Source organism: Lissotriton vulgaris, chromosome 4_1 (assembly GCF_964263255.1).
Source record: "Lissotriton vulgaris chromosome 4_1, aLisVul1.2, whole genome shotgun sequence".
NCBI lineage: Eukaryota > Metazoa > Chordata > Amphibia > Caudata > Salamandridae > Lissotriton > Lissotriton vulgaris.
In genome coordinates, this window is record NC_141691.1 from 1,398,431,558 (window position 1) to 1,398,453,289 (window position 21,732).

The 21,732-nt window shown below is 44.2% G+C and overlaps 2 protein-coding genes across 2 annotated transcripts in view; one reads left to right on the forward strand and one right to left on the reverse strand.

Moving 5' to 3' along the window:
• LAMA3 (laminin subunit alpha 3) overlaps positions 1-21,732 on the forward strand; it is a 1,118,674-nt gene that overhangs the window by 653,491 nt on the left and 443,451 nt on the right. The gene's annotated exons all lie outside the window — the stretch shown is intronic.
• Positions 9,949-15,602, reverse strand: LOC147724043 (uncharacterized). The gene is made up of 2 exons (XM_086966603.1): positions 14,184-15,602; positions 9,949-9,993 (listed from the first exon to the last, which is right to left on the reverse strand). The coding sequence occupies exons 1-2, from the start codon at positions 15,453-15,455 to the stop codon at positions 9,949-9,951; spliced, it is 1,317 nt and encodes a 438-aa protein (XP_086822729.1). The 5' UTR covers positions 15,456-15,602.

Genomic DNA, 21,732 nt, shown 5'->3' on the forward strand with positions numbered 1-21,732 from the left:
GTTCGATTCATTTTTATTGATTGAAGCCGCACGACTCAGCCTCAGCCATTTCATGACAGCCAGCCAACAAAATGGAATCTATAGAGAAGGAGACAAACACATCCCTGCCCCCATTCTCCATCCACCCCACCCCACTGGCAATCCTCAGACATATCCACCAATGTATCTTCTCCTCAGTTTAACATTGTCTCTCCTCATGGGGAACCCCCCCTTTTTCTATAGTTCTTTTTATTGAACAGTAGGAATCAAAAACAAAAGGCAAAGTACAATACATTCTTATTTCGTATATTGGCCAGGTTCTCATTCAGATAATTGTACACAGTATGTAAATGTGTTGTACTAGTAAAGCGCACAGCTGCCCCAGCGACGGGGTATCCCGGTGCTGCACTCATACCGCTGTGGAACCCTTCCTGGCTTTTTCCTGTGAAATGTCCACTCCTGGGCACCCCCAAGGTGAAGCCAGGCATCCAAGCGCTGCTGGGGCCGTTGTGGAGATTAAGCAAGCTATTGCCCAGAGTCACAGAGTGGGATGCACGATTAGACTAGGCACGAGGCGAGAATTATCAGGTCCGGGGAGATTGAGTCCAAGAGCCGCCGAGACGGGAAATGAACCCTGGTCCCGGGCCAGACCTCTGCATCAGGGTCTGCCGCTCTAACCGTTGAGCCACACTTCTCCACTCAGTATATTGACAACAAGTGACTCATTTCATGTCTACAATGATTCATCTTGAGCTGGTACCAGTGGTGGGGTACAAACATTCCCTCTATACTCATTTCAGTCGTTCCAAATGCGGGACCATTTTTTGGGACATCCACTCGCTACATATACATATTTTTCACGAAACATGCACAAGTCCATGTCCCTCTTCCATGCGGAGACCGCAGGTGCCTGTGATGCCCCCAATGCCTGAGCGATGTTACGTTTTGCAATCATTAACCCCAACGTGACCCAAGTGATTTGTGTATTATTTTGATCTGTGGGCTCCCATAGGTTCAGGAGACACCTCCAGAGGGAGTGCATGCTCTAACACTTCTCTCAGCACCTCATGTATCTTCTTCCAGTACTGCTGAACAAAGGCGGACTCCCAGAGTATGTGGAGGAAGGTGCCCTCACTTCCACAGCCCCTTCTACATTTGCCATCTACCGCTCTTCCCATCTGTACCATACCAGGTCCGGTGATATAGATCCGGTGCAAAATTTTAAGTTGTACTAACCTCAGCCTCGCCGCAATGGCTGCCTCCCGTGGAGAAGCTACCGCTGTTACCCAGTCTTCGTCATCTAGTACTATACCATCCCGTTCCCACTTTTCCCGCAGCCTCACCAGGGGGTCTCCAGAGTGGTTCACTAACTTCTTGTATGTGAGCGAAATGGCTTTCGTTGGTAAATAGCCATCAAGGAGTCTATCTTCAAGAGGCGTGGACTCAGGGTGGTCTCTCCCTTTTGGAGGCAGGATTGTAAGGTGTGGCGGACCTGTAAGTATCTAAAGTACTCTGTGGGAGCCAACTCATATTCTTGTTGCAGAGCGGAAAATGACTTGACCTTGCCTTTGACCCAAAGATCGCCTATTTTAGATATGCCTATGAGGTCCCATTTGTCGAACACTTTGGTTGACCACAGGTTCCCAAGCCACTCTGAGTCCCATAGTGGTGTAGATAGCGTTATCCTGTGGTCCCACCCCATACTTCTGGTGGCTGCCTTCCAGACCTGCACCGATTGCTTGCTTGGTCCGGTAAGGTGGTGTTTCTCGGGGTTTGAATAGAGCGCTCGGTTATAGTTCCTCAAGGTAATACCCAGCGATCCATCGCATAGCCCGGGTCTATCGCCTGCCTGTCGGTGCCATGGTTAATGGCCTCTAGGTGAGCTGCCCAATAATAATTTTTTAAGATAGGGGAGGGCGACGGAACCCCATTTTTGTTGGCTTTTAGTTACCTCACTTTCATGAGTTTGTTCCAAAACCCATAGTCACATTGGGTGTCTGAGCTCCCTAAAGTCTTTAAAGAGTAAGTGCCTAAATAAGAGTTTGGTGGTCCATCGGACCACCAAACTCATGGAGGGGATGCGGTGGCGGTCATGGACCTCTGCACCGGGGGTCCAACTGCAATATTACAACTATGGCATTTGGACCGCCATAGGATCACTGCAAACACCAGGGATCCGTGAACCCTGGCGTAGGCTCCAGTATGCTTCACCACCAAGCATTTTTGGAGTTTCCTCGCTGCCACAGTTTTCATGGCGGTGAGGCCGCCATGAAAACTGTGACGGTGAGGAAACAAAGGGGGCTCTACAGGGCCCCCTGTTGCCCCAAGACCATGGGATGAATGCAGGGAGGCATATGGTGTGTCCCCCTGTCTACATGCACCCCCTTTCCTGCATGTCATGTACTGCACAGGCCATGCCAAGCAGGAACGGGCTTTGGCAATCCCAATGCGGTGCCTTGTTTAATAGGCACTGCCGTGGGAAAGCCAAAGAACCACTCACCAGACCACAAGGTAACCTGTAATCTGGCAGGTGGCTGGCAGTGAGGTTTAGCGGTGTGGGAGTGGGGTGGTGGCGTGGCAGCCCGCTCCCACACTGCCAAACTCAGAATCACTCCCTAAGTCTCCAATATGCCTTGAATCTTCATGAATGTTCTCTCCCTGAAGAGGGTGATATGTGCAAGAATTTCAAGTACCATATGCTCATCCATCAAGATTTCAGGAATGTGACCGCTCTCGTCTCCCACAATGCCAATATTACCTGTTCCGCTGCTATTAATAGATATGCTGAAGTCTGCCATTTTTTATGTGTAGTGTGGGTAAATGCTCTCTGACAGTCAATCCAACAAATTTATACTGGGACATCCATCTAACTGAAGTCCTGTGACTGCTTCAGTATTTCCTATTACCTCATTCCAGTTTGGAGAACCACCATGGCATGTGGGGAGTATTGGCAGTATTGCTGCAATCCTCCGTACGTTCTGGCTGTGTCTATGAAATGCAGTCTTACCATTGTTAAATGTAATTAATATGATATTTTGAATTAGGCGCATAACAAAGATTTCATGCTAATTAGACATTGAAAGTGTTTGCTTATTAAGTAATTGCATGATAATCACAAAGTGTGAGATGATCCTATGAAATTAAAAACTTCATAACATTCAAATGTATATTTTTTCAGGGACAGCCTGGAGGTTCAGAGCAGCAACACAAATAAATGACTCCCACACACTGCGCAAAAACTACCAGCTGGTCAGGGTCATTTGTTTTCTTGTTTTTCAGTAGCAAACTCCTGCTGTGAGAGTTTATTAGTGCAAAAAAGGCTGTGTGGCACATTGAACATGGCACCAGCACATAAAAGCTTCAGTGCTTTCTCCGAAGGAACAGGATCTCGCCTGCACAGAATGTTCCTCATGTTTATTTTCGCTCTTATTGTATTTAGGTTGGTTCACTACAAATGTTTAAGCTGTTCACTTGCTTAGTGACTAATCGTATCCTTTTTTTTCCCCGATGTACAGCACTCGGATACCCTTTTCGGGTCATGTTCGCGCTTTATAAAACTTTTCAAATGAGTAATATATATGGAGGCTGCAATACATAGGAGAAGCAGAGCACGTCCCTCTGCTGACTTTCAAAAATGGATCATAGCCCCGCAAACTTTTAATATGCCTTGAAGTACCGTATGTAGCAGTACATGTGAATGCAAACTCTGGCATCTTAGGATGCCGGAATTAGCATAACTACTTACGTTTTAGATGCATTTTGGATATTCATATACTTTAGACTCTTCAGCAGGAGTTTTATTTTGTAAATGTGCACTTTATAGCAGATGCACATTGGGCATAAATAAGGTATGTCACTGGTTATTTTATATGTGGATGGCTTGCAGACTTTATAATGAAGTTTGCTACCTGCTACTAGCATGACTTGATTGTGATCATTTCGAAATGGCAGAAATTTATAGAGCAAAAGAAAACTGTCACATTTTTTAAATGATAACATTCACGTAAGGCCCACTACCCACATTAAAACTTCTACTTGTTGTGGTCATTTTCAGTGTGCCACGAAATGGTGGGCTTCTTTTTAGGTTCTACAAACCTTACACCAACTTAACTACTTAACTAGTCACAAAGAGGCTGTATTTTTAAATATCTTACAGGCTTAAGACACCTGCTGCTGAGAGTTTTGGTTGTCTAGTAATTTTGAGGGGATTATTATATCTACAAGTATGGGCGTGGCGTGATTCGTACTCTTTGTCTTTGTAATGCTCAGTGTCTTATGTAGCACTTCCTGTCTGTTTATTTTCACACTTGCATGATTTATTGTGTCTCTGTGTGATGTAAAGACCTGACTCCCTACACTGAGACGAGTAAGGCTCAGTAGCGGCCTGTGGTGGGAGTGCTGCCGGGCGGTGACGTGGGGCGGGGGAGGGGCAGGGTAGTAAAATCCAGAATACGGCCGCACAGAGGTAAGTAAACAAACAAATGAATAAAACGAATTTCGTTGTGCGCGCTGCATCGCAGTGGAGATAGTACCACTGTATGATCGTGCAAAGTGTTTTGTTAGGCTTGCATTTTCTACAGACTAGTTACTATCCGTAGGATCTTACCATGTTTGTAGCTTTTAGTTAGTTCTTTTTGGGGAGTAATGTAGTGTTGCTTCAGTGATGTAATTGGAGCATCGGACCACACACTTTCATATGGAGGGTTGATGTATGTACACCGCTCGCTGCCTGGGGAAGTTGGAATAGACCCCAGGGTCACATGATGTAAGATAATAAAACATAGGCATTGCTAGGCATGGTCAGGGAGTCCCAGGGAATGGTTTGCTGAAGCAGGTCACCCAATATATCACTATACCAGTGTCTGTGTCGTCATTGGCATAGCCCTCAGCAAATAGGGAGCCTGGTGACCATGAGGACCTTGTATCATTACAGGCCACAACACTACTTGCCCCTTGTGCTTTCAGAGTTGTGGTGACTTCACACGTAGCAGGTGCCAAGTAACTGTACACATTGCCCACTGCTGCCCTCTGCAGGGATCTATTGGCATAGAATCAATCCGCAAATGCCAACCTAGATGTACTCTTACTCCTCCTCTCGCGTTTGTCCACTGATTTTTAAGTTAGATGTCATATTCTGTCTTTACAATTGTTCTGCGTGCAATTCTTATATGTGGTGCAGTGGTTTATTGTCATTGTTCTCTGCCGGTTTAGAAGCTTACTTGTTACTGTTTTGTTATTGCTCTGTTCATGCTTTCAGTTAGGTATCACATGATATCATCAACTCAAGTCATAGCTTGTGCAACTTAACCTGCATGTTTTAAATGGTGCAGTGTTTCACTGTTGGTCGCTTGATATTTCGGTTTGATGTAAGTGCCATATTGTTTATGGTAGGGAGGTAGGTTACGGGCTCCTAAATGGCATGTTATTTACATCTTCATCAACTGTCTGTCCTTCATTCTTTTTTTATTTAATCATTTCAAGCACACATTCCTCTCTTACGTTGTTTTGCTCAGGTAAAGTGTGCTCAAGTATAGTGCTCCAATACCCTTGGGTCGAATGTGCACTATAAAAACTGCAGAAAAATCTACAAAGAGGTAAAAACAAAGCAATTACATAAAAAGGAGAGACAAACTGGTAAATAGTGTAGTGGAAACCAGAAAACCTGGCAAAATAATGGCTTCTCTGCTTAAATTGCCTGATCTTAGGCAAATATTTTGGACTAGATATACAACCCTTTTTAGTGGTCGCAAACGGAAAATCAGCACATTTGCGACTGCTCCAAGGGTTGTGGTATATGCAAACCCTATTTTTTGAGTTGGTAACCTATTACTGACACACAGAATAGGGTTTGCAAGTCGCTATTAGGAAGGGGTGTGCAAAGGGCGTCCCTTCTTATTAGCAAGTCACACTGGTATGTACGATTATTTTGTGACTCACAGTTACCACCTACTTAAAGTAGGTGGTAAGCCAGTTGCAAACTGAAACAGGTTCCCAGGGGACTCGCCCCCTTGGTGAATGAAGGCAAAAATATTTTTCAAGAGCAGGCAGTGGTCCCACAGACAACTGCCTGTCTGCATGTTCAAAATGTGTGATTTCAGAATACCAGCTGTACAAAAACCTATTGTGTTTGACTTAATAGATTATAATGTTGATCTATAATAATCTATACCACATGCGGGGTTCACACGACAACTGTCTTGCCTTTTGGTTCTTTAATGGCATGGAGGCAGTGTGCGGACCTGGGCAGGAATGGTTCTACGTTCATGTTTGAAAACTATCACTTTCAATAAGTACTCAGAACAGTGCTATAACATGAAGTATTAATGTCAAAGCTTCCAAATGTTAAAAAAGACACTTTTTAAAATTTATTAGCATTTTTTGTATGATTTACATAAACATTTTCAGGGCTCGGCTCATGCACGAGCTCTGAGATCCAAGCCAGAGCCTTGGGGCCGGATGTAGGAAGCATTTTACTGGTTGCTGTTTGCGCCCGCTAAAATGCTTTTTGCTGTGCACTAACTATATTTAGTCACCTATTACCGACTAGCAAAATAAGGTTTGCAAGTTGCTTTTAGGAAGGGGTATGTTAAGGGCAGCCCTTCCTAACAGGGAGTCGCACTGGTATGTAGGAATTATTATTATTATTACGTCATTTATAAAGCACCTGAATCACCCCAAATGGGGTATCTCCGTGCTAAGGACAGCTGTGAGGGCGGACAACCAAGTTAAAAGAGTAGTGTTTTGAGCTTTTTCCTGAATCCCAGGTAGTTGGGGGTTAGACGGATCTCAGTGGGTAGCTGATTCCAAAGTTTGGGGGCGAGGTATGAAAAGGACTTTCCACCCAATCTAACATATCTTATCCTTGGGACTTTGAGCCGTCACTTTCCTTCAGAGCGGAGAGAGCGGGGATGGATATATTTCACCAGCTTGTCTGCGATATACATCGGCCCCATCTGGTTCATGCCTTTGAAAATAATACAACATATTTTGAAGTGTATTCTTTTCCAGATTGGCAACCAGTGGAGTTTTCGCAGCAGAGGGAGAGAGGGGGTACGATAGGTGGCTCCGGTTACCAGGCGGGCTGCAGTATTCTGTACCACCTGCAGGCCTTGTAAGCTGAATCCTTAGCGGCAATCAGTAAGGCATTGCTAAAGTCCAATCGACTGAGTACCAGGGCATGGACCAGGGTTTTGCGTGTGGAAGCTGGCAGAAAGTGAAAAACTTTCCGAAGAAGGCTTAAAGCAAAGAAGCAAGTTTTTTGTGTTGCCTCTATATTTGCGTCCATATTAAGGTCAATGTCCATCAACACCCCTAAGTTTTTGAAAACTGTCTTTGGCTGAGGAGAAGGACCCAGATCATCAGGCCACCAACTGGGGAACCAGCTGGGATGGTGTCCTTGAAGAGTATAACTTCCGTCTTCCCTGCGTTGAGCTGTAAAAAATTACTGCTCATCCAGGAAGTTATAGCTCTCATCCTTTCTTGAAACAACCTTTGGAACCAAATGTTTTGCGACCAGGAATGCAGTTGGTAGTAACCATTTGCAGTTACCACCAAAAGCCATTTGCAAACGGGAAGGGGTCCCCAAAGGTCCCCTCCCCTTTGTGAATGAAGGGGGGGGCAGTTTTTTAGAGCAGGCATTGGTCCTACAAACTACTGCCTGCCCTTAAAACATAAAAAATACAACCTTTTAATGTTTTTCATTGAAACGCATCTCGTTATCCTTTAAGGAAAACGGGCTGCAATTGTGAAAAAAGTTGCTTTATTTAAAAAGAAAAGACTGTTGTTGTGGTCTGCTGTCCCCAGCAGGCCACCATCCCTATGTTATTGCCTAGTCCCAATGGGTTGCAAATTGCGACCTGCCTCATGTATATTGATGAGGCAGGTCCCTTGCAACCCATTTGGGAATCGCTAATTTATCTGAGACGCATTAGTACATTTCATTGTGCGAGTCTCTAAATGCGAATTACAGAAAAAAAATCGCAAATAAAGATCCACAAAATGGAAAGTTCGTACATCTGGCCCTTACAGGCACATGCATCAAAGTAGGCTTTTGCGAGTCCTTAATTGCGATCATTAAGGAATCGCAATTAAGGACTTGCAAAAGCCTATGCATGTAGAAATCGCTATTAAAATAGTGATTCCTAAATATCCCTTAATTGCGACTGGCAAATTGCGAGTCACAAGTAAGGAATGGCTTCCCATCCATTTCTATTGGCCTACAGGCCCATAGGAATGAATGGGAAATTGTGCATGCAATTTCAAGGGTGTCAAAAGGACACCCTTTTTGCACCCCTGAAATAGTGAGGTGCACCCATGTTGCGCACATACATACCCCAAGGGCATGTGTGTGTGTAACCGGAAACTTAAAAAAAATTACTTTAGTGCATTTTTCAACGTTTCCGCTATATACCATCAGGTTGAAATGATCCGTATTTAGCGGTCCATAATAGCGAAATCGCTATTGTAAATGTAATCTTACATTGCATTTAAGGCATTGCAATTTGCGGTTTCCCTAAATGCAATCGCAAATTGCGATTTAGTGCATTTAGGATGATGCATCCCAAATGCAAAAATTGTAGTCGCAAAGGGGCTGATTCTGAACATCTGCCCCTTTGCAAGCGCAATTTCCAATGATGCATGTGCCCCTTAGTTCCACTCTGGCTCGGACTCCCTGTTAATTTGTTGGCTCGCCCACCATACCTCTGATTATGTGAATGTCCAGGGTGGGGGGAGTGGGGGTGAGAGTGTCATTTATTGCTTTATTGTACCTATTTTTTACAGATTGAGATGCAATTGGCCACATTATCAGTTCTAGTCTAAAGATCTCCCCCAACTTCCTTCTTCTAGAAAACAGACTGTAGCAGGGTTTCCGTTCTCCCACAGAACTGTGCATAGAGATCTAGAACCTTAGTGAATTAGGGTGACCCAAAACTCACCTTAGTATCAGAAATCCCCTTACCAAGCTAGCTACAGTATCTCATTGGTCATAACAAACTCCCAATGACTTAGACAAACCAGAACATGAACTTATGTTACCTCAGGAATCGTGGAACACATGAACACTCTTTCGCTCTATAATCATTTCAAACCAGAACGTGGAGTAAAGAGGACACGTGCATATTTGAAATATTTATTAATCAATGCAATGTTCTCAAACGCAGTATCTTATACAATACTAACAAACAGATTATAAGTATCAAAGTTATCAGCATAGTTACTAGTCCATAGTACGCAAACGGTGATAGCATGTTATAATGCTGAAAATAATAGGAATTAACAACACCTATTTCTCACCTCCCTATTTAGCATATTATATTATATTATGAAGGTCTCTTTTGGGTTTTATCAGGGCGGGCCCATACCTCTAAATGTCAGGATGAGAGGATCACATCATCAGCTAACAGCTCTCTGCATGCGAAGCATCTTCAAGTGTGTATTGCATTTCCTGTAACTCTATCTTAAACCCGCGTAGAGCTCAATATTGGCAGCAACTCTATTTATGTTATGTCTAATGTGGTGCGAAGATCAGACCTCCCAGCAACCTTGTATCGAGTTATTCTTAGAGGTTTTAGCACTCACTGTTCAGACAGTGTACCAAGCAAAACTGATATCAGAGTAATAACATATTATTCTCAAATAAATCACATCGCGCTTCTAGGTTGAAAGCTACAATAACAAGTATGTGCCATGTGCAAAACTGAAGCCGAAGGAAAAATGGCGTTTAAACATGTAATAAGCTCATGCTAACTTAACACAGTATATGTAATGAAGTATCTATATGACACCCCCCCAATGATCCGAGCACGGTCAAAAAAAAGGAAAAGTCATACTAAAATAGAGGCATAACATGAAAGCAGAGTTCAATAATATTGAGCTAAGCTAAATTTAAAAAATATGTATGAATGCATATGTATGAATGCCTATAGTGGCCAAAAAGTTGAGATCAAAAAAATGTTTTAATGCAAGGCCTCAAAAGTACAAGGATAAAGGACCAGGCCGCACAAATTCAAATGTCTGTAAGAAAAGAGGCACTTATCCAAAAACACAAAGTCACGTGCCACAGCAACGAAAATCTCCAAGGCATCTCAATATTGGACAGTATATGCAAAATAAGCAGCAACAGCCTCCAATATGAAATCACTGCCATCATCCGAAAACAGTTCAGCAATCCAATTCAGTATTGGGAAAGAACACACGTGCTCCTCCAGCACCGGATCCTCTTGTAACATCAGAAGACAACTCGGTGGGTTCTCCAGAACGCTGTGTGCCAGAAAGTCATGCGCCGCTGCGGGTATGTCCCACTGACCCAGTAGTCCATGTGTTGCTGCCAAGGCCATAACCCTTATGCCAGAACAAACCATCTCGTGAGCAACTACGGGGCTCTTTAGGTGATCAAAATCGACGTCAGGAGAGGTCTTCAAGCATAGACATAAATCAATGGCCCCGTCGAAATCGCAGCTCAGGCAATGAAACACAGGCTGGACACATGTGAAATCGGTGAATCGAAATGATAATCCATAAGCCGTGCTTAAAGTTGCAAGCGGCAATGTTCCATAGTACTCAAGCATCCGATTACGAAACAGTGTCAGGAGGCGTTGAACGGCTTCTTGCGCAGGATGGGCATCCATGTTTTATAAAGCAAAACAATATCAAAACGCCTGCAGCCACCAAACAAACTTGAAAATACAGAATGGAAGAAAGCGGGGATGACACCAAAAAATTTTTCAAAGGTAGTCACGAGGCCACTGCTAACTAATTTAAAAAAATGTGCGAGCCCAGATGTGGAGGTGGCATTAAAGATTTGATGTACCAGCTCACAGAAATGAAACGGCATGTCAGTATTTAAAAGTGCCTGCACCTCTGTGCGTGTGTTAGCTATGTGACAGACATAATTTTCACGGGCCGAGCTCAGGGCCACTTCTTTTTGAGACAAAAGGGCTCTTATTCTACTCAATCCATTGAACTCCGCTCTCAAGGTTGGGATGGGCGGCCAGATGGAAACATCTGAGTTCCCATGCGTGGGAGGGTATAGAACGTTCTTGCAACACACCACACGCTCAGATACAGTAACCACATAAGCGATACCGATTATTAACCCACAACATTCCGTGTTATTTAAAAGCAAATAACTACCATTTGTCAATAATGTAAACGTGGGAACTATCGCTGGAACTGGTGTGCCTTTCAAAACGCAGGCTAAATTAGGCCGGTCCTGATTACAAGAACCGTGTAACTGGATGTGTCTGCATATTAATGAACGGTCAGGCGACTGCGTGCATTCTTCACCATTAAGATTCACTTCCTTACCATCCTTCAGACATCTGTATGTGTATGGTAACGACCAAGCCTCATGGAGGAATGCGCTGCCTAGTGGTTCATATCGTCCTATAGCAATATACTGCATACAATTAGTGAATTTGTACAAAGCAAATGGCAATGTAATTAATCCATGGATAAGCCACGTTGCAGCAGTGGCTTCAGCTACAGAAAAAGGTAAAGATTCTAACCTTTCAATATGTAACATAGAAAATGATGCATCACGCATTGAAAGCATGCGCTGTTTGTCAGTCAAATTAAATGGGGCAAAAAGGGAAGAAACGTTCATATAGCTCCAGGGCACTCGACCTGCCTTAAGTGTCTGCAGGGTCCATGCAAACTGCATTACAGAACGCAATTGATTTTGACCATGGTATAATACAGACACCTCATTATGCACAATGTCAACAACAGAAGAAACAATATTATTCAACGTGTAAATTCTGGAAGAAAGCATGTTAATACTGTTATCGACCACTGCAAGCACTTTTTCCAAATTAGCTTGGTCAATAGTTCTTAGGCGTTTAGCAGCCTTAATTTGTGAAAATTTCCTAATTTCATTGTACACTGCATAAATCGAGCGCTTAGTTCTACCTTTAGCCGGGCCTTTTATAAAATCATTTAAATCCACATTATCACTCAACTGGGACAGATGTAGTTTAACTGCAGCTAATGTGGAATGTTGTAGCCAATTCTGACAATATTTGCCCACTGAGTAAGTAGTAACTGTGTGATCTGTCTCAAAACGGGGATCAGGCCTGACTTGTGTAAAGCCTTCAGACAAACCCAGAAATCGACGTTGGCAAGAATCAGAGCTTCTATGCCACATCAGCCAACCCTTTGGATCCAAACTGGATACATTAATGAATGAATTGTGCAATAGTGTTTGTAAATCACGAATGGACAATTTTGTGTAATTACCCCAACCTGAATATTCTTCCAATTCTGGGATAGTTGGTGTATTTAATTTTTTAGAAGTAGCCAATCCAAAGCATGATGTTTGAGAAATAGTAGAATTTAGGAACAACATGTGATTCGGGATGAGACATGCACGATGCAAAGCCTCAGTGCCTTGTACCTGCCAATTTCTGGTACCCCAAACCGATTTAAGGTCAATTATCTCCTTCCATAGCTCGTAGCCATCCACAGCTAACTTGTCTAAAAAGGACTTCGAATACAACAATTTTGTATCGGTAAGTCTAACTTTGGGCATGGACTTTTGTGCCATTTTAAAATAAAACGACTCAGGATTTGATTGATTAAAGTCTGTAAGATAAGTGTATTTTTCCAGAAACGTACTGGAGCTCCCTTGTAATGGAGCTGGGCAATGTTCCCACTGAGTGTAATTTACAGGAACCCTCCTGGAACTTGTTTTATGCAAAAAATGATTTCCATAATGTTGGAAGCAAAACAAATCACCATAATTAACAGAATCTAAGTATAAATCCTCAGCATCAAAGGCAGCATAATATTTTAAATCACTGAATAAAGCTTCAACTGCCTTAATATCCCAATCATCAGACCGGACGTTTTGTTTCACTACATCCCCCATATTCACTCTAAGCACATTAGGAACATTAATCACTTCAGTGGGGCCATGAATTTGAAACCTAACCGCATCCCACACAATCCCATCAAGGACAGGCCAAGCAGTGATGTTAACTGTATTCAGTTCTCTTTTCAGTCTGTGTGCTGAATGTGAAGAGGAAAGTGGGGCCAAAGTTCCATTAAGGTGCCGTATTCCTGTTCTCTCTTTGACATAGTGTCCATCAATCAGACGGAAAAAATAAAACACAAAACCAATTGACATAAAAAGATAAACAGAAAAAAGAACCATCCAAATTTATGTCCAAGGGGGAATCAAAAAATGTTTTTTAAATAAAGTGACATATTTGGCCAAACGTGATGGTTTCTTCGAATGTGTTGAAATAGAGTCAAATGAAAATCTGGATTCTGTGGCCAAACGAGTCTGCAAATCGGGCATTGATAAATCAGCTGGGTAGGTATAATTCAGATCATCATTGTCATTAATAGCAAAAGTATCTAATAAGGGAGTGGAAACAACAGGCATCTCGATGTGCACCGCTGGCTCAGCACCAGAAGTAATGGCCAACACAGAATGCCTCACAATGGAAGGACAGGATACTGCTGGTGTCATGCTATGAAGAATCGGCCACCCTGTGTGTCTTGACATTGTCAATTGAGATAAACCTGTTTTCCTTACGACCTGGAAGCGGTGGTAAAATGACTGTTCTTGTGCCCTTCACTCCAAGAACACGAACCGGTGCACGATATGAAGGACCAAATTCTTTCTTGTTATCGATCTTCTCCCGAACCAGTTCGCCAACTTGGGGTAGCCAGCCAACTACCGGGATCTGCAACGCATCATCCGAGGTTGAGGGCAAATGTTCCTTAGCTAGTCTGTCTCTGGTCTTTTGTAGATTCTGTAAAGCATGGCAATGTTCATCTACGTCAAAGACCGCGGCCTGGGTCTTGCAGTCTAGACCGTCGAGGTCAGGAACATACATCTTGATACCAAAGAGCATTTCGTATGGGGTCCGCCCACCCAGGGACCTTCTAGGGAGAATATTAAGAGCACGCTGCACGCCATTAAGGTGGGCCAGCCAGTTTCTGCCAGTGCCTATAACTTGAGCTGTCAAAGATTGTTTTAAGTCACGGTTCATTCGTTCCACTACACTGTTACCCTCAGGTCTGTACGGACTCGAAAACTTGACTTGGACCCCCAACGAAACCATAGCATCCTTATACGCCTTAGAGGCGAAAGCCGGACCCTGATCCGAATGGAAGGTACCACAGGCAAAAATCCCTACAAAGACACGCAAATCTCTAATGACAGTCCGTGAATCAGCGCTGCGATGGGGCCATACCCACACAAAGCGTGTGCATGAATCAACTGCTACTAAGATGTACTTGTACGCAGTATCAGAAGAAAAAGGACTGCAGTGATCTAAATAAACGCATCCTAGTGGTTTATTAGAAATGTACAACTGTGTCTGTGGCGGACGCGCAGCAGTCGAAGGCTTGATCTGCTGGCAAATGTCACATTGAAGGACATAATCACGCGTCTGTTTGTACAGTCCCCGCCACCAGAACCTCTGTTGTAACTGAGCAACAGTGGCTGAGACGCCCGCATGCGCAGACGCCACACCTTCATGCGCCGCTGTAATCAGAGTAGCTCTGCGATCCGAGTTGGGAACCAAACGTTCACCAACTTCAGGAATTTTCACATAAGGAACCTTATCGGGACTTAAGTGGTATGTGTACTTCGAAGGGAACCCCGTAGGATATTTACCTCCCTTCTCAGTGGCAGCAATAGCCACCAAGATGTCATCATCTATTTTACTTTTGGACCGTGTAACAGCTGCAACTAAATATTTTGATACTGCTGACTTCGCCGCTTCATCAGCAAGCGAATTACCGACAGCGTGAACTCCCACGCGCTGGTGGCCAAGAGTATGAATCACAAACACGAGCGGCAACTTATCCTTAAGTTCAACCACACGGACCCAGATCATTTTATGTTTTATTGTGCTACCTTTGGAATCATGAAAATCATTCTGAATCCAAAAGAACAAGTTCTCATTGTAAGACTGGACACAATAGTAAGAGTCACTTACGATTAAAGTCGTCACACAAGGATCTGCGTACTCTACCGCAAGCATCAGGGCACGAAGCTCAGCTAACTGGGCGGTGCAGTCCCCAAGTGTTTGTGTATGCACAACACTGGACTTGAACTCATCGTTCACCATGGCACCTACCACAATGGCGCATGCGGAAACGTAGGCATGTTTAGAGCCATGCGCAACCTGCGCCAAGCCATCAGTGTAAATGATGCAATGGAAATCCTCCAACGGCCGCATTGCTAAAGGAGCTGGATGAACGAATTCATACTGTAAATACTCCTGTGACCGTAAAGTGGCGTCAAAAATAAACGTGACATCCTGGGATGACAAGGAAGCAGCCCATTGAATCCACCGAGGGTGCAAAGCTTTGGAATTCGGTACACTGGCTTTCGTAACTGCCTCCAAGGCAGGACACGGGGTAACAACCAACATGCATTTTCCCTGTGACAAGGCACGTTCCTTAAGAATTGCCATCTGCACAGCCGTCAAAACTTTTTCCACAGTGGAAAATCGCATTTCAGCCGAAGTGTACAAGTGCGACTTGTAATCAATAGGTACTGTATCTCCCTCATTAAAAGTTAGGTACGTGAAACCCACCGTCCCAGGGATAATTCTTATCACCAGGTTGGTCTGGTTATCACGAGTCTGTAAGTATTCAGAAGCGAGCAAATCAACTTGCAAAGTCTGCAAAATAGCTGAATGCTCAGGCAGCCAGCATGATTTGGAAAAAGATGGTTGTATCAAAGCATACAAAGGCTTGATACGCTGGGCATATTCCGGAATGTATGTCCTTCCAAAATTTAAGAAGCCCAGTAAAGACTGTAATTTTTTCAGTGTTGTTGAAGAGCGCAACTGTGCGCATTTCTCCAGGAAAGGAGGAGCTAACCCCTTTCCTTCATTGTTAAGCTCGTAACCCAGAAACAACACTGTGTACTCTGCAATGTGCGATTTTGCAAAGTTAAATTTGTAACCCATGTCTGCAAAGCCACAAATTATGCTGTTAACTCGACACAGATGCTCCCAAAGTTCGTTGTCTGTGAGATAAATGTCATCCACATAAGAACAAGCAACTGTGTCGATTCTCTCCAAAAGAGAGACTATGCGGGCGGAAAAAACTCCAGGACTGTTCTTATAGCCCATCGGGAGACGCCGAAACATTTTTTGCACACCGCCGCAAGTAAAGCTGGTCCATTGGGAACTCAGACCATCTAATCTATGTGCATAAAAACCATTGGAAATGTCAAGCGTGGTTTTGAACCGTTTACGCTCAAGACTATTCACCAAAGCAGAGCCGTGAGTATTCTGTACTGCGCAGTTTTGGCAATGCGAGTTTAAATGCCTATAATCCAAAACCAAACGATATGAGCCGTCTGGCTTGTTTACAGTAAAAAGGGGGTTATTCATTGGTGACACACACGTTTCAATTACTCCTTGATATTCCAATTGTTCAAGGATAGCCGCGACCGAAGCTTTGGCTTCACGCCGTATGGGATATTGAGGTTGAGGCTGCGGCTGAGACCGTAACGGAATCTCGTGGCTCGGAGACAATTTATCCCAGCCACATTGATTGCGGTACACAGCCGGCGCAAGCGCCAGAGCCCACTCTTCTGCAAAATGCAGCACTTCCACTCTTGATACAGTGTGCGCGAAACTGGGGAGGATCACCTCCTCCCCTCGCGGAGCTGCGAGAAAAAAGGCGGGGGCCAGTCAGCATCTGAAAGCAAAATGTCATACGTAGACGAAAGATTTTCCCAAAATACCCCTTTTACTGTTCGCTGCATGTCACCTTCAATTAACAGGACAGTTTCAAAAAGTCTTTCAGGGGGAGCAACATGTGTATCAGCCGTTTCAATCACAACATAAGTGTCAGTCGCTGTCACCTTCAACAGTGGATGGAGGGCCTCTCTCACTATGGTAATCTCCGCCGCGCTGTCCAGCAAGGTCAGAGCCCACGTCAGATTCCGAAGCCGCGTTCTCACTATCCGGGGCATATCGATGAGCCGTTAAGGCGGCAACCTTCTTCTTGGCAAACTGCGGTCTCTTGGGCGTAGTGCCTTCCTGCTGATCTCCACCGTTTCGCGGGCGGGGCTGACCACGTCCATGCTGGCCACCCCGGCCCCTGCTGCCCCCTCCACCACCGGTTGATGGAGCCGATGAGTCCTGAAAGGAACGAGGAGAGCGTTGGTCAGAAGCCTGAAACCGTTCAGGTGATTTAATCATCGCGCGATTGCCGAAATCATAAACTAGATCCGACTTCGCAGGCAACGGAGACGCAGGTCTAGAAACCTGTGTTTGTTGTTGTTGTTGCTGTTGCTTACCCTGATTCTGTTTCCTAGGCCAATTCTGTTTCTTGGACTTGGGTTGAACACCCGCTTCCGAAGACTGTCCCTGGGGCTGCTTTTTCTCTTTATCAGAAAAAGACTTAAGACCCTTGGCATTGCGGCCAACCGTTTTATAAGCCGCCACAATTAGCCTTGCTAACTGATGGGGTTTATCGGCATCGGGAATTAACGCCAGAGCGTTAGCCACCTGAAAGTTCACTGCATCCCCCTTGACATTCGCAAGGATCAGATCGCAAACTACATCAAAGGTGCCACACAGGCACATACCAAGCTCAACCGCAGACTCCGGTCCGTGATCATCTTGAACACGTTTAAGTACCGTAGACAGGTTGGACATAGACGGGGTGCCAAAGCATCTCGAATAGACCGCTGCAAAAGTCTTACCCCAGGTTTCCCAGTGAACAAGTTCAGGGGCTAAATCTTTCGGCAAACTAAGCGTAAGAATCCGGTGTTTTTCACCAGGAGTCGTATTAGGAAACACAGCCTCCAGCTGGTCGAATTTCTCCGCAAGCCAGAAAGGAAAGTCATCCTTATCCTGGGGCTTCTTGCCCATTCCGGAATTCACCATGACAGGACTGATGTTCAAACCAGCCTGCCCTGCTTGAAGCTGTGCACCCCTAGGGGCTGCGCCATGAACATTACGACTTGTGTAATGAACAAGCGCCCTAATCACTTAAACCGCGACTTCATGAAGTCGCCGCAGTTCACCTACGTTACAAGTGGCGCGATTAGGGTGAGGAGTAAATCCAGCCAAAGCGGGCCAATTTGTGCCCGGAATGGACAAAGGACCTAACCTCGGAGCGGTTAAAGAATGGGGTAGGGCGCCACCAAACCAAACTCCATGCTGCCAAACATCAATAGGTATCTCCAGTGCCCTGTACGGAGCATACGCAGCAGGTACAGCTGAGGGAGTGTATGAGTGGAACGCTCCAGAATTAGCGTCCACTGCCGGAAAAGTCACCCACGAATAAAAGAGTTTGTACGGGTAAGCATGTTCCGCACTCACCACCATAACCACAGCCAAGCCTTCCAACGGAACATCAAAAGTCCGCAAATGGTCACGCACCGCAATGCGACTATGTAGCGGGATGTCCACGGCTTGAGCCATGACAGCACAGGAAATTGAAAAAACAAAGCAACCGTTGTAGCACAACTGGGTAGTAATTCAAGGAAACCGTTTTAAATAGATTCAAGCTTGAAAAGACCTATTTCAAAAATAGGTAGGTTTTTCCGACACCACCGTTTACCGGAAACAGCAATGAAGGGGTTAAGGTTTGAATGATATACTACTCGAGTGTCATGATATAAGTCCACCAACGTATGGGCGCCATGTAGCAGGGTTTCCGTTCTCCCACAGAACTGTGCATAGAGATCTAGAACCTTAGTGAATTAGGGTGACCCAAAACTCACCTTAGTATCAGAAATCCCCTTACCGAGCTAGCTACAGTGTCTCATTGGTCATAACAAACTCCCAATGACTTAGACAAACCAGAACATGAACTTCTGTTACCTCAGGAATCGTGGAACACATGAACACTCTTTCGCTCTATAATCATTTCAAACCAGAACGTGGAGTAAAGAGGACACGTGCATATTTGAAATATTTATTAATCAATGCAATGTTCTCAAACGCAGTATCTTATACAATACTAACAAACAGATTATAAGTATCAAAGTTATCAGCATAGTTACTAGTCCATAGTACGCAAACGGTGATAGCATGTTATAATGCTGAAAATAATAGGAATTAACAACACCTATTTCTCACCTCCCTATTTAGCATATTATACTATATTATGAAGGTCTCTTTTGGGTTTTAGCAGGGCGGGCCCATACCTCTAAATGTCAGGATGATAGGATCACATCATCAGCTAACAGCTCTCTGCATGCGAAGCATCTTCAAGTGTGTATTGCATTTCCTGTAACTCTATCTTAAACCCGCGTAGAGCCCATAATTGGCAGCAACTGTATTTATGTTATATCTAATGTGGTGCGAAGATCAGAACTCCCAGCAACCTTGTATCGAGTTATTCTTAGAGGTTTTAGCGCTCACTGTTCAGACAGTGTACCAAGCAAAACTGATATCAGAGTAATAACATATTATTCTCAAATAAATCACATCACGCTTCTAGGTTGAAAGCTACAATAACAAGTATGTGACGTGTGCAAAACTGAAGCCGAAGGAAAAATGGCGTTTAAACATGTAATAAGCTCATGCTAACTTAACACAATATATGTAATGAAGTATCTATATGACAAGACAGCACACATTACATCTCGTCATTTCCTTTTAAATGAGTACCTTTCAGTTATCTTCAGACAGACAGGTAAATTGCATTAAAAGCAGATAGAAGATCATTAAATTCCTCCTGACTGACCTCTTCAAATCAGAATTAGGACTTGGGTACAGACTGAGTATATTCAGATTTCATGTTCTCAATAACAAAAGTGCCCATTGGCTTTCATCCCACAATATCGCAGAACTACTAGACAGAATCCTGTATTAAAGAAGCAGAGAGAAATATAGCCGATCCCTTTTCAGCTTCTGGAGACCTGTAAGCACTATTCCCACACATACCTTAACCTCTGGCTCCCTCTATTGGGCATGTGCATTAAAACAATGCTTTTGCAATGGGTTCGATTAAGGAAATTGTTGCTGTGTGTAGTAGTTGCGCGTTTCACGACTGGCCCTGGAGCAGAATCCAAGGGTGGACTACAACTCGGGCAATTATAAATGCTTTTGTGTTTTTCGGGAACACCGGAGCCGTTTATACTGATAGGATTGGGACAGCATTTGCAGCCTAGGGTCCCAGTCCCAGTTTTTGGCTTTTAAAATTCTGGTCACCCTAAAACAAGTCCCAGTCTCGGCTCAACCGCCCCCCTCCCACCTCCATTGTATAGAGGAGTGAGTGTGTAATGCTCAGCCCTGCCAGGCCACACTTTCTCCCCTGCACAGCACAAACAGTAAATGGGGAACACAATCCACATGTAAAAAGAAATACCGTGCGGGGAGTAGTAATGGATAAAACAAGTCCTTTGTTTTTATTCCTAATTCCAAGGGGATGAACTCATAATAGGATCATTTCAGTGTGGGCACAGTGGCCAGCCTCCTCACTTCTGGCCACCTGGCATCATCGCATCACCTGAATACGCCTTAGATATGTCTCTAATTTGAACATACAGGCCTGATTCGCAAAGCGCTTCCTGGAGCAGTCAGACTTTGTCCATTAATAAATATGTCTTGCTCGTGGAAATACATGTATAAGTCACATCTAATCCTGGAGTAAGGTGCAATCATTCGCCGAAAATACCTCAGTATTCACATGAACTTCACATTTCAAAGAGAAGTAGGACACAACTGTGCATAGAAAAACTGGGAATAGGGCTCATTGAAATCGAAGGCAGAGATCACTTGACCAGGTGCTCACTCACAATTTAATATAATGCAGTGACATATCTGATATTTTATATCTGTGCGTCCTGGGACCTCATTTTTTGAATTGCTTACACGGGGCATAAATGAACCCATCTCGAGACTCTGTGACTACAAGAGATCAGATACTAGACAGGTCTGACTGACCGCTAGCCAATGGCACTGCTTCTGGTTACGCCAGAGAGGGCCTTTCCAGGATGTTGTTGTTGGCAGTGCCAAATACCACAGATTCCCAAGGAAGCATACTATTATCCTATATTCTCCTCAAAGAAAGGTCATCTGGAGAGAATGTGAATGACCTATTCGTGGTAGGCAATGCTTGCCAAGGCCCTTCTCACACTCATAGGTGCTTGTGTGGAAACTGCCCCCCAGTAGTAGGCAGGGTTTTAAGTGGGATGAAAAAATTGGGGGGGGGGGGTCTCTTAAAGGGGCGTGGCCAGTGTAATTAGGGGCGTGGCTTTACAACACTTACGCTAAAAATCTGTGTTTAGCAAAGTGTGCCGCCCGATTTGTATTTTGCTGTTTCTGTCACTGCATCCAGATATGTGAGACAACAAGTAACATCATACCTACAACAAGTAAGGACTATTGGCTTTGTGAATGGTTATTAGTTGCATAAGATTAATAAGTTGTTCCATATAATATTGAAAAAGCTTCGAATTAAAGCCCTGGTGATACTACCACAATGTTGCTGCTCTTGCCTTTCAGAAAGAGAAGGGATATCCAGAAAGAAAATGACTCTTTAAAGGATTTCCCTTCACCCACAACGCTCACGTGGCATGATGTCATCGTCATGCCATAACTTCTCCACTAGTGAGAAGTGAGCAGTGTGAGCAGCGCACATCGATGTGCTTGCTGTCTCGAAACGGGTCTCTATCAGGCTGTTTTGCGCCCTGGCACTTTTTTGTCACTGCAGTCATGAAAAAAAACGGACCGCCTGTGACAGGGCTCAAAACAGAGCCCGATAGAGACCCGTTTCGAGGCCTCCTTTAAAAAACTGCCGGTGCTCAGACCCCTT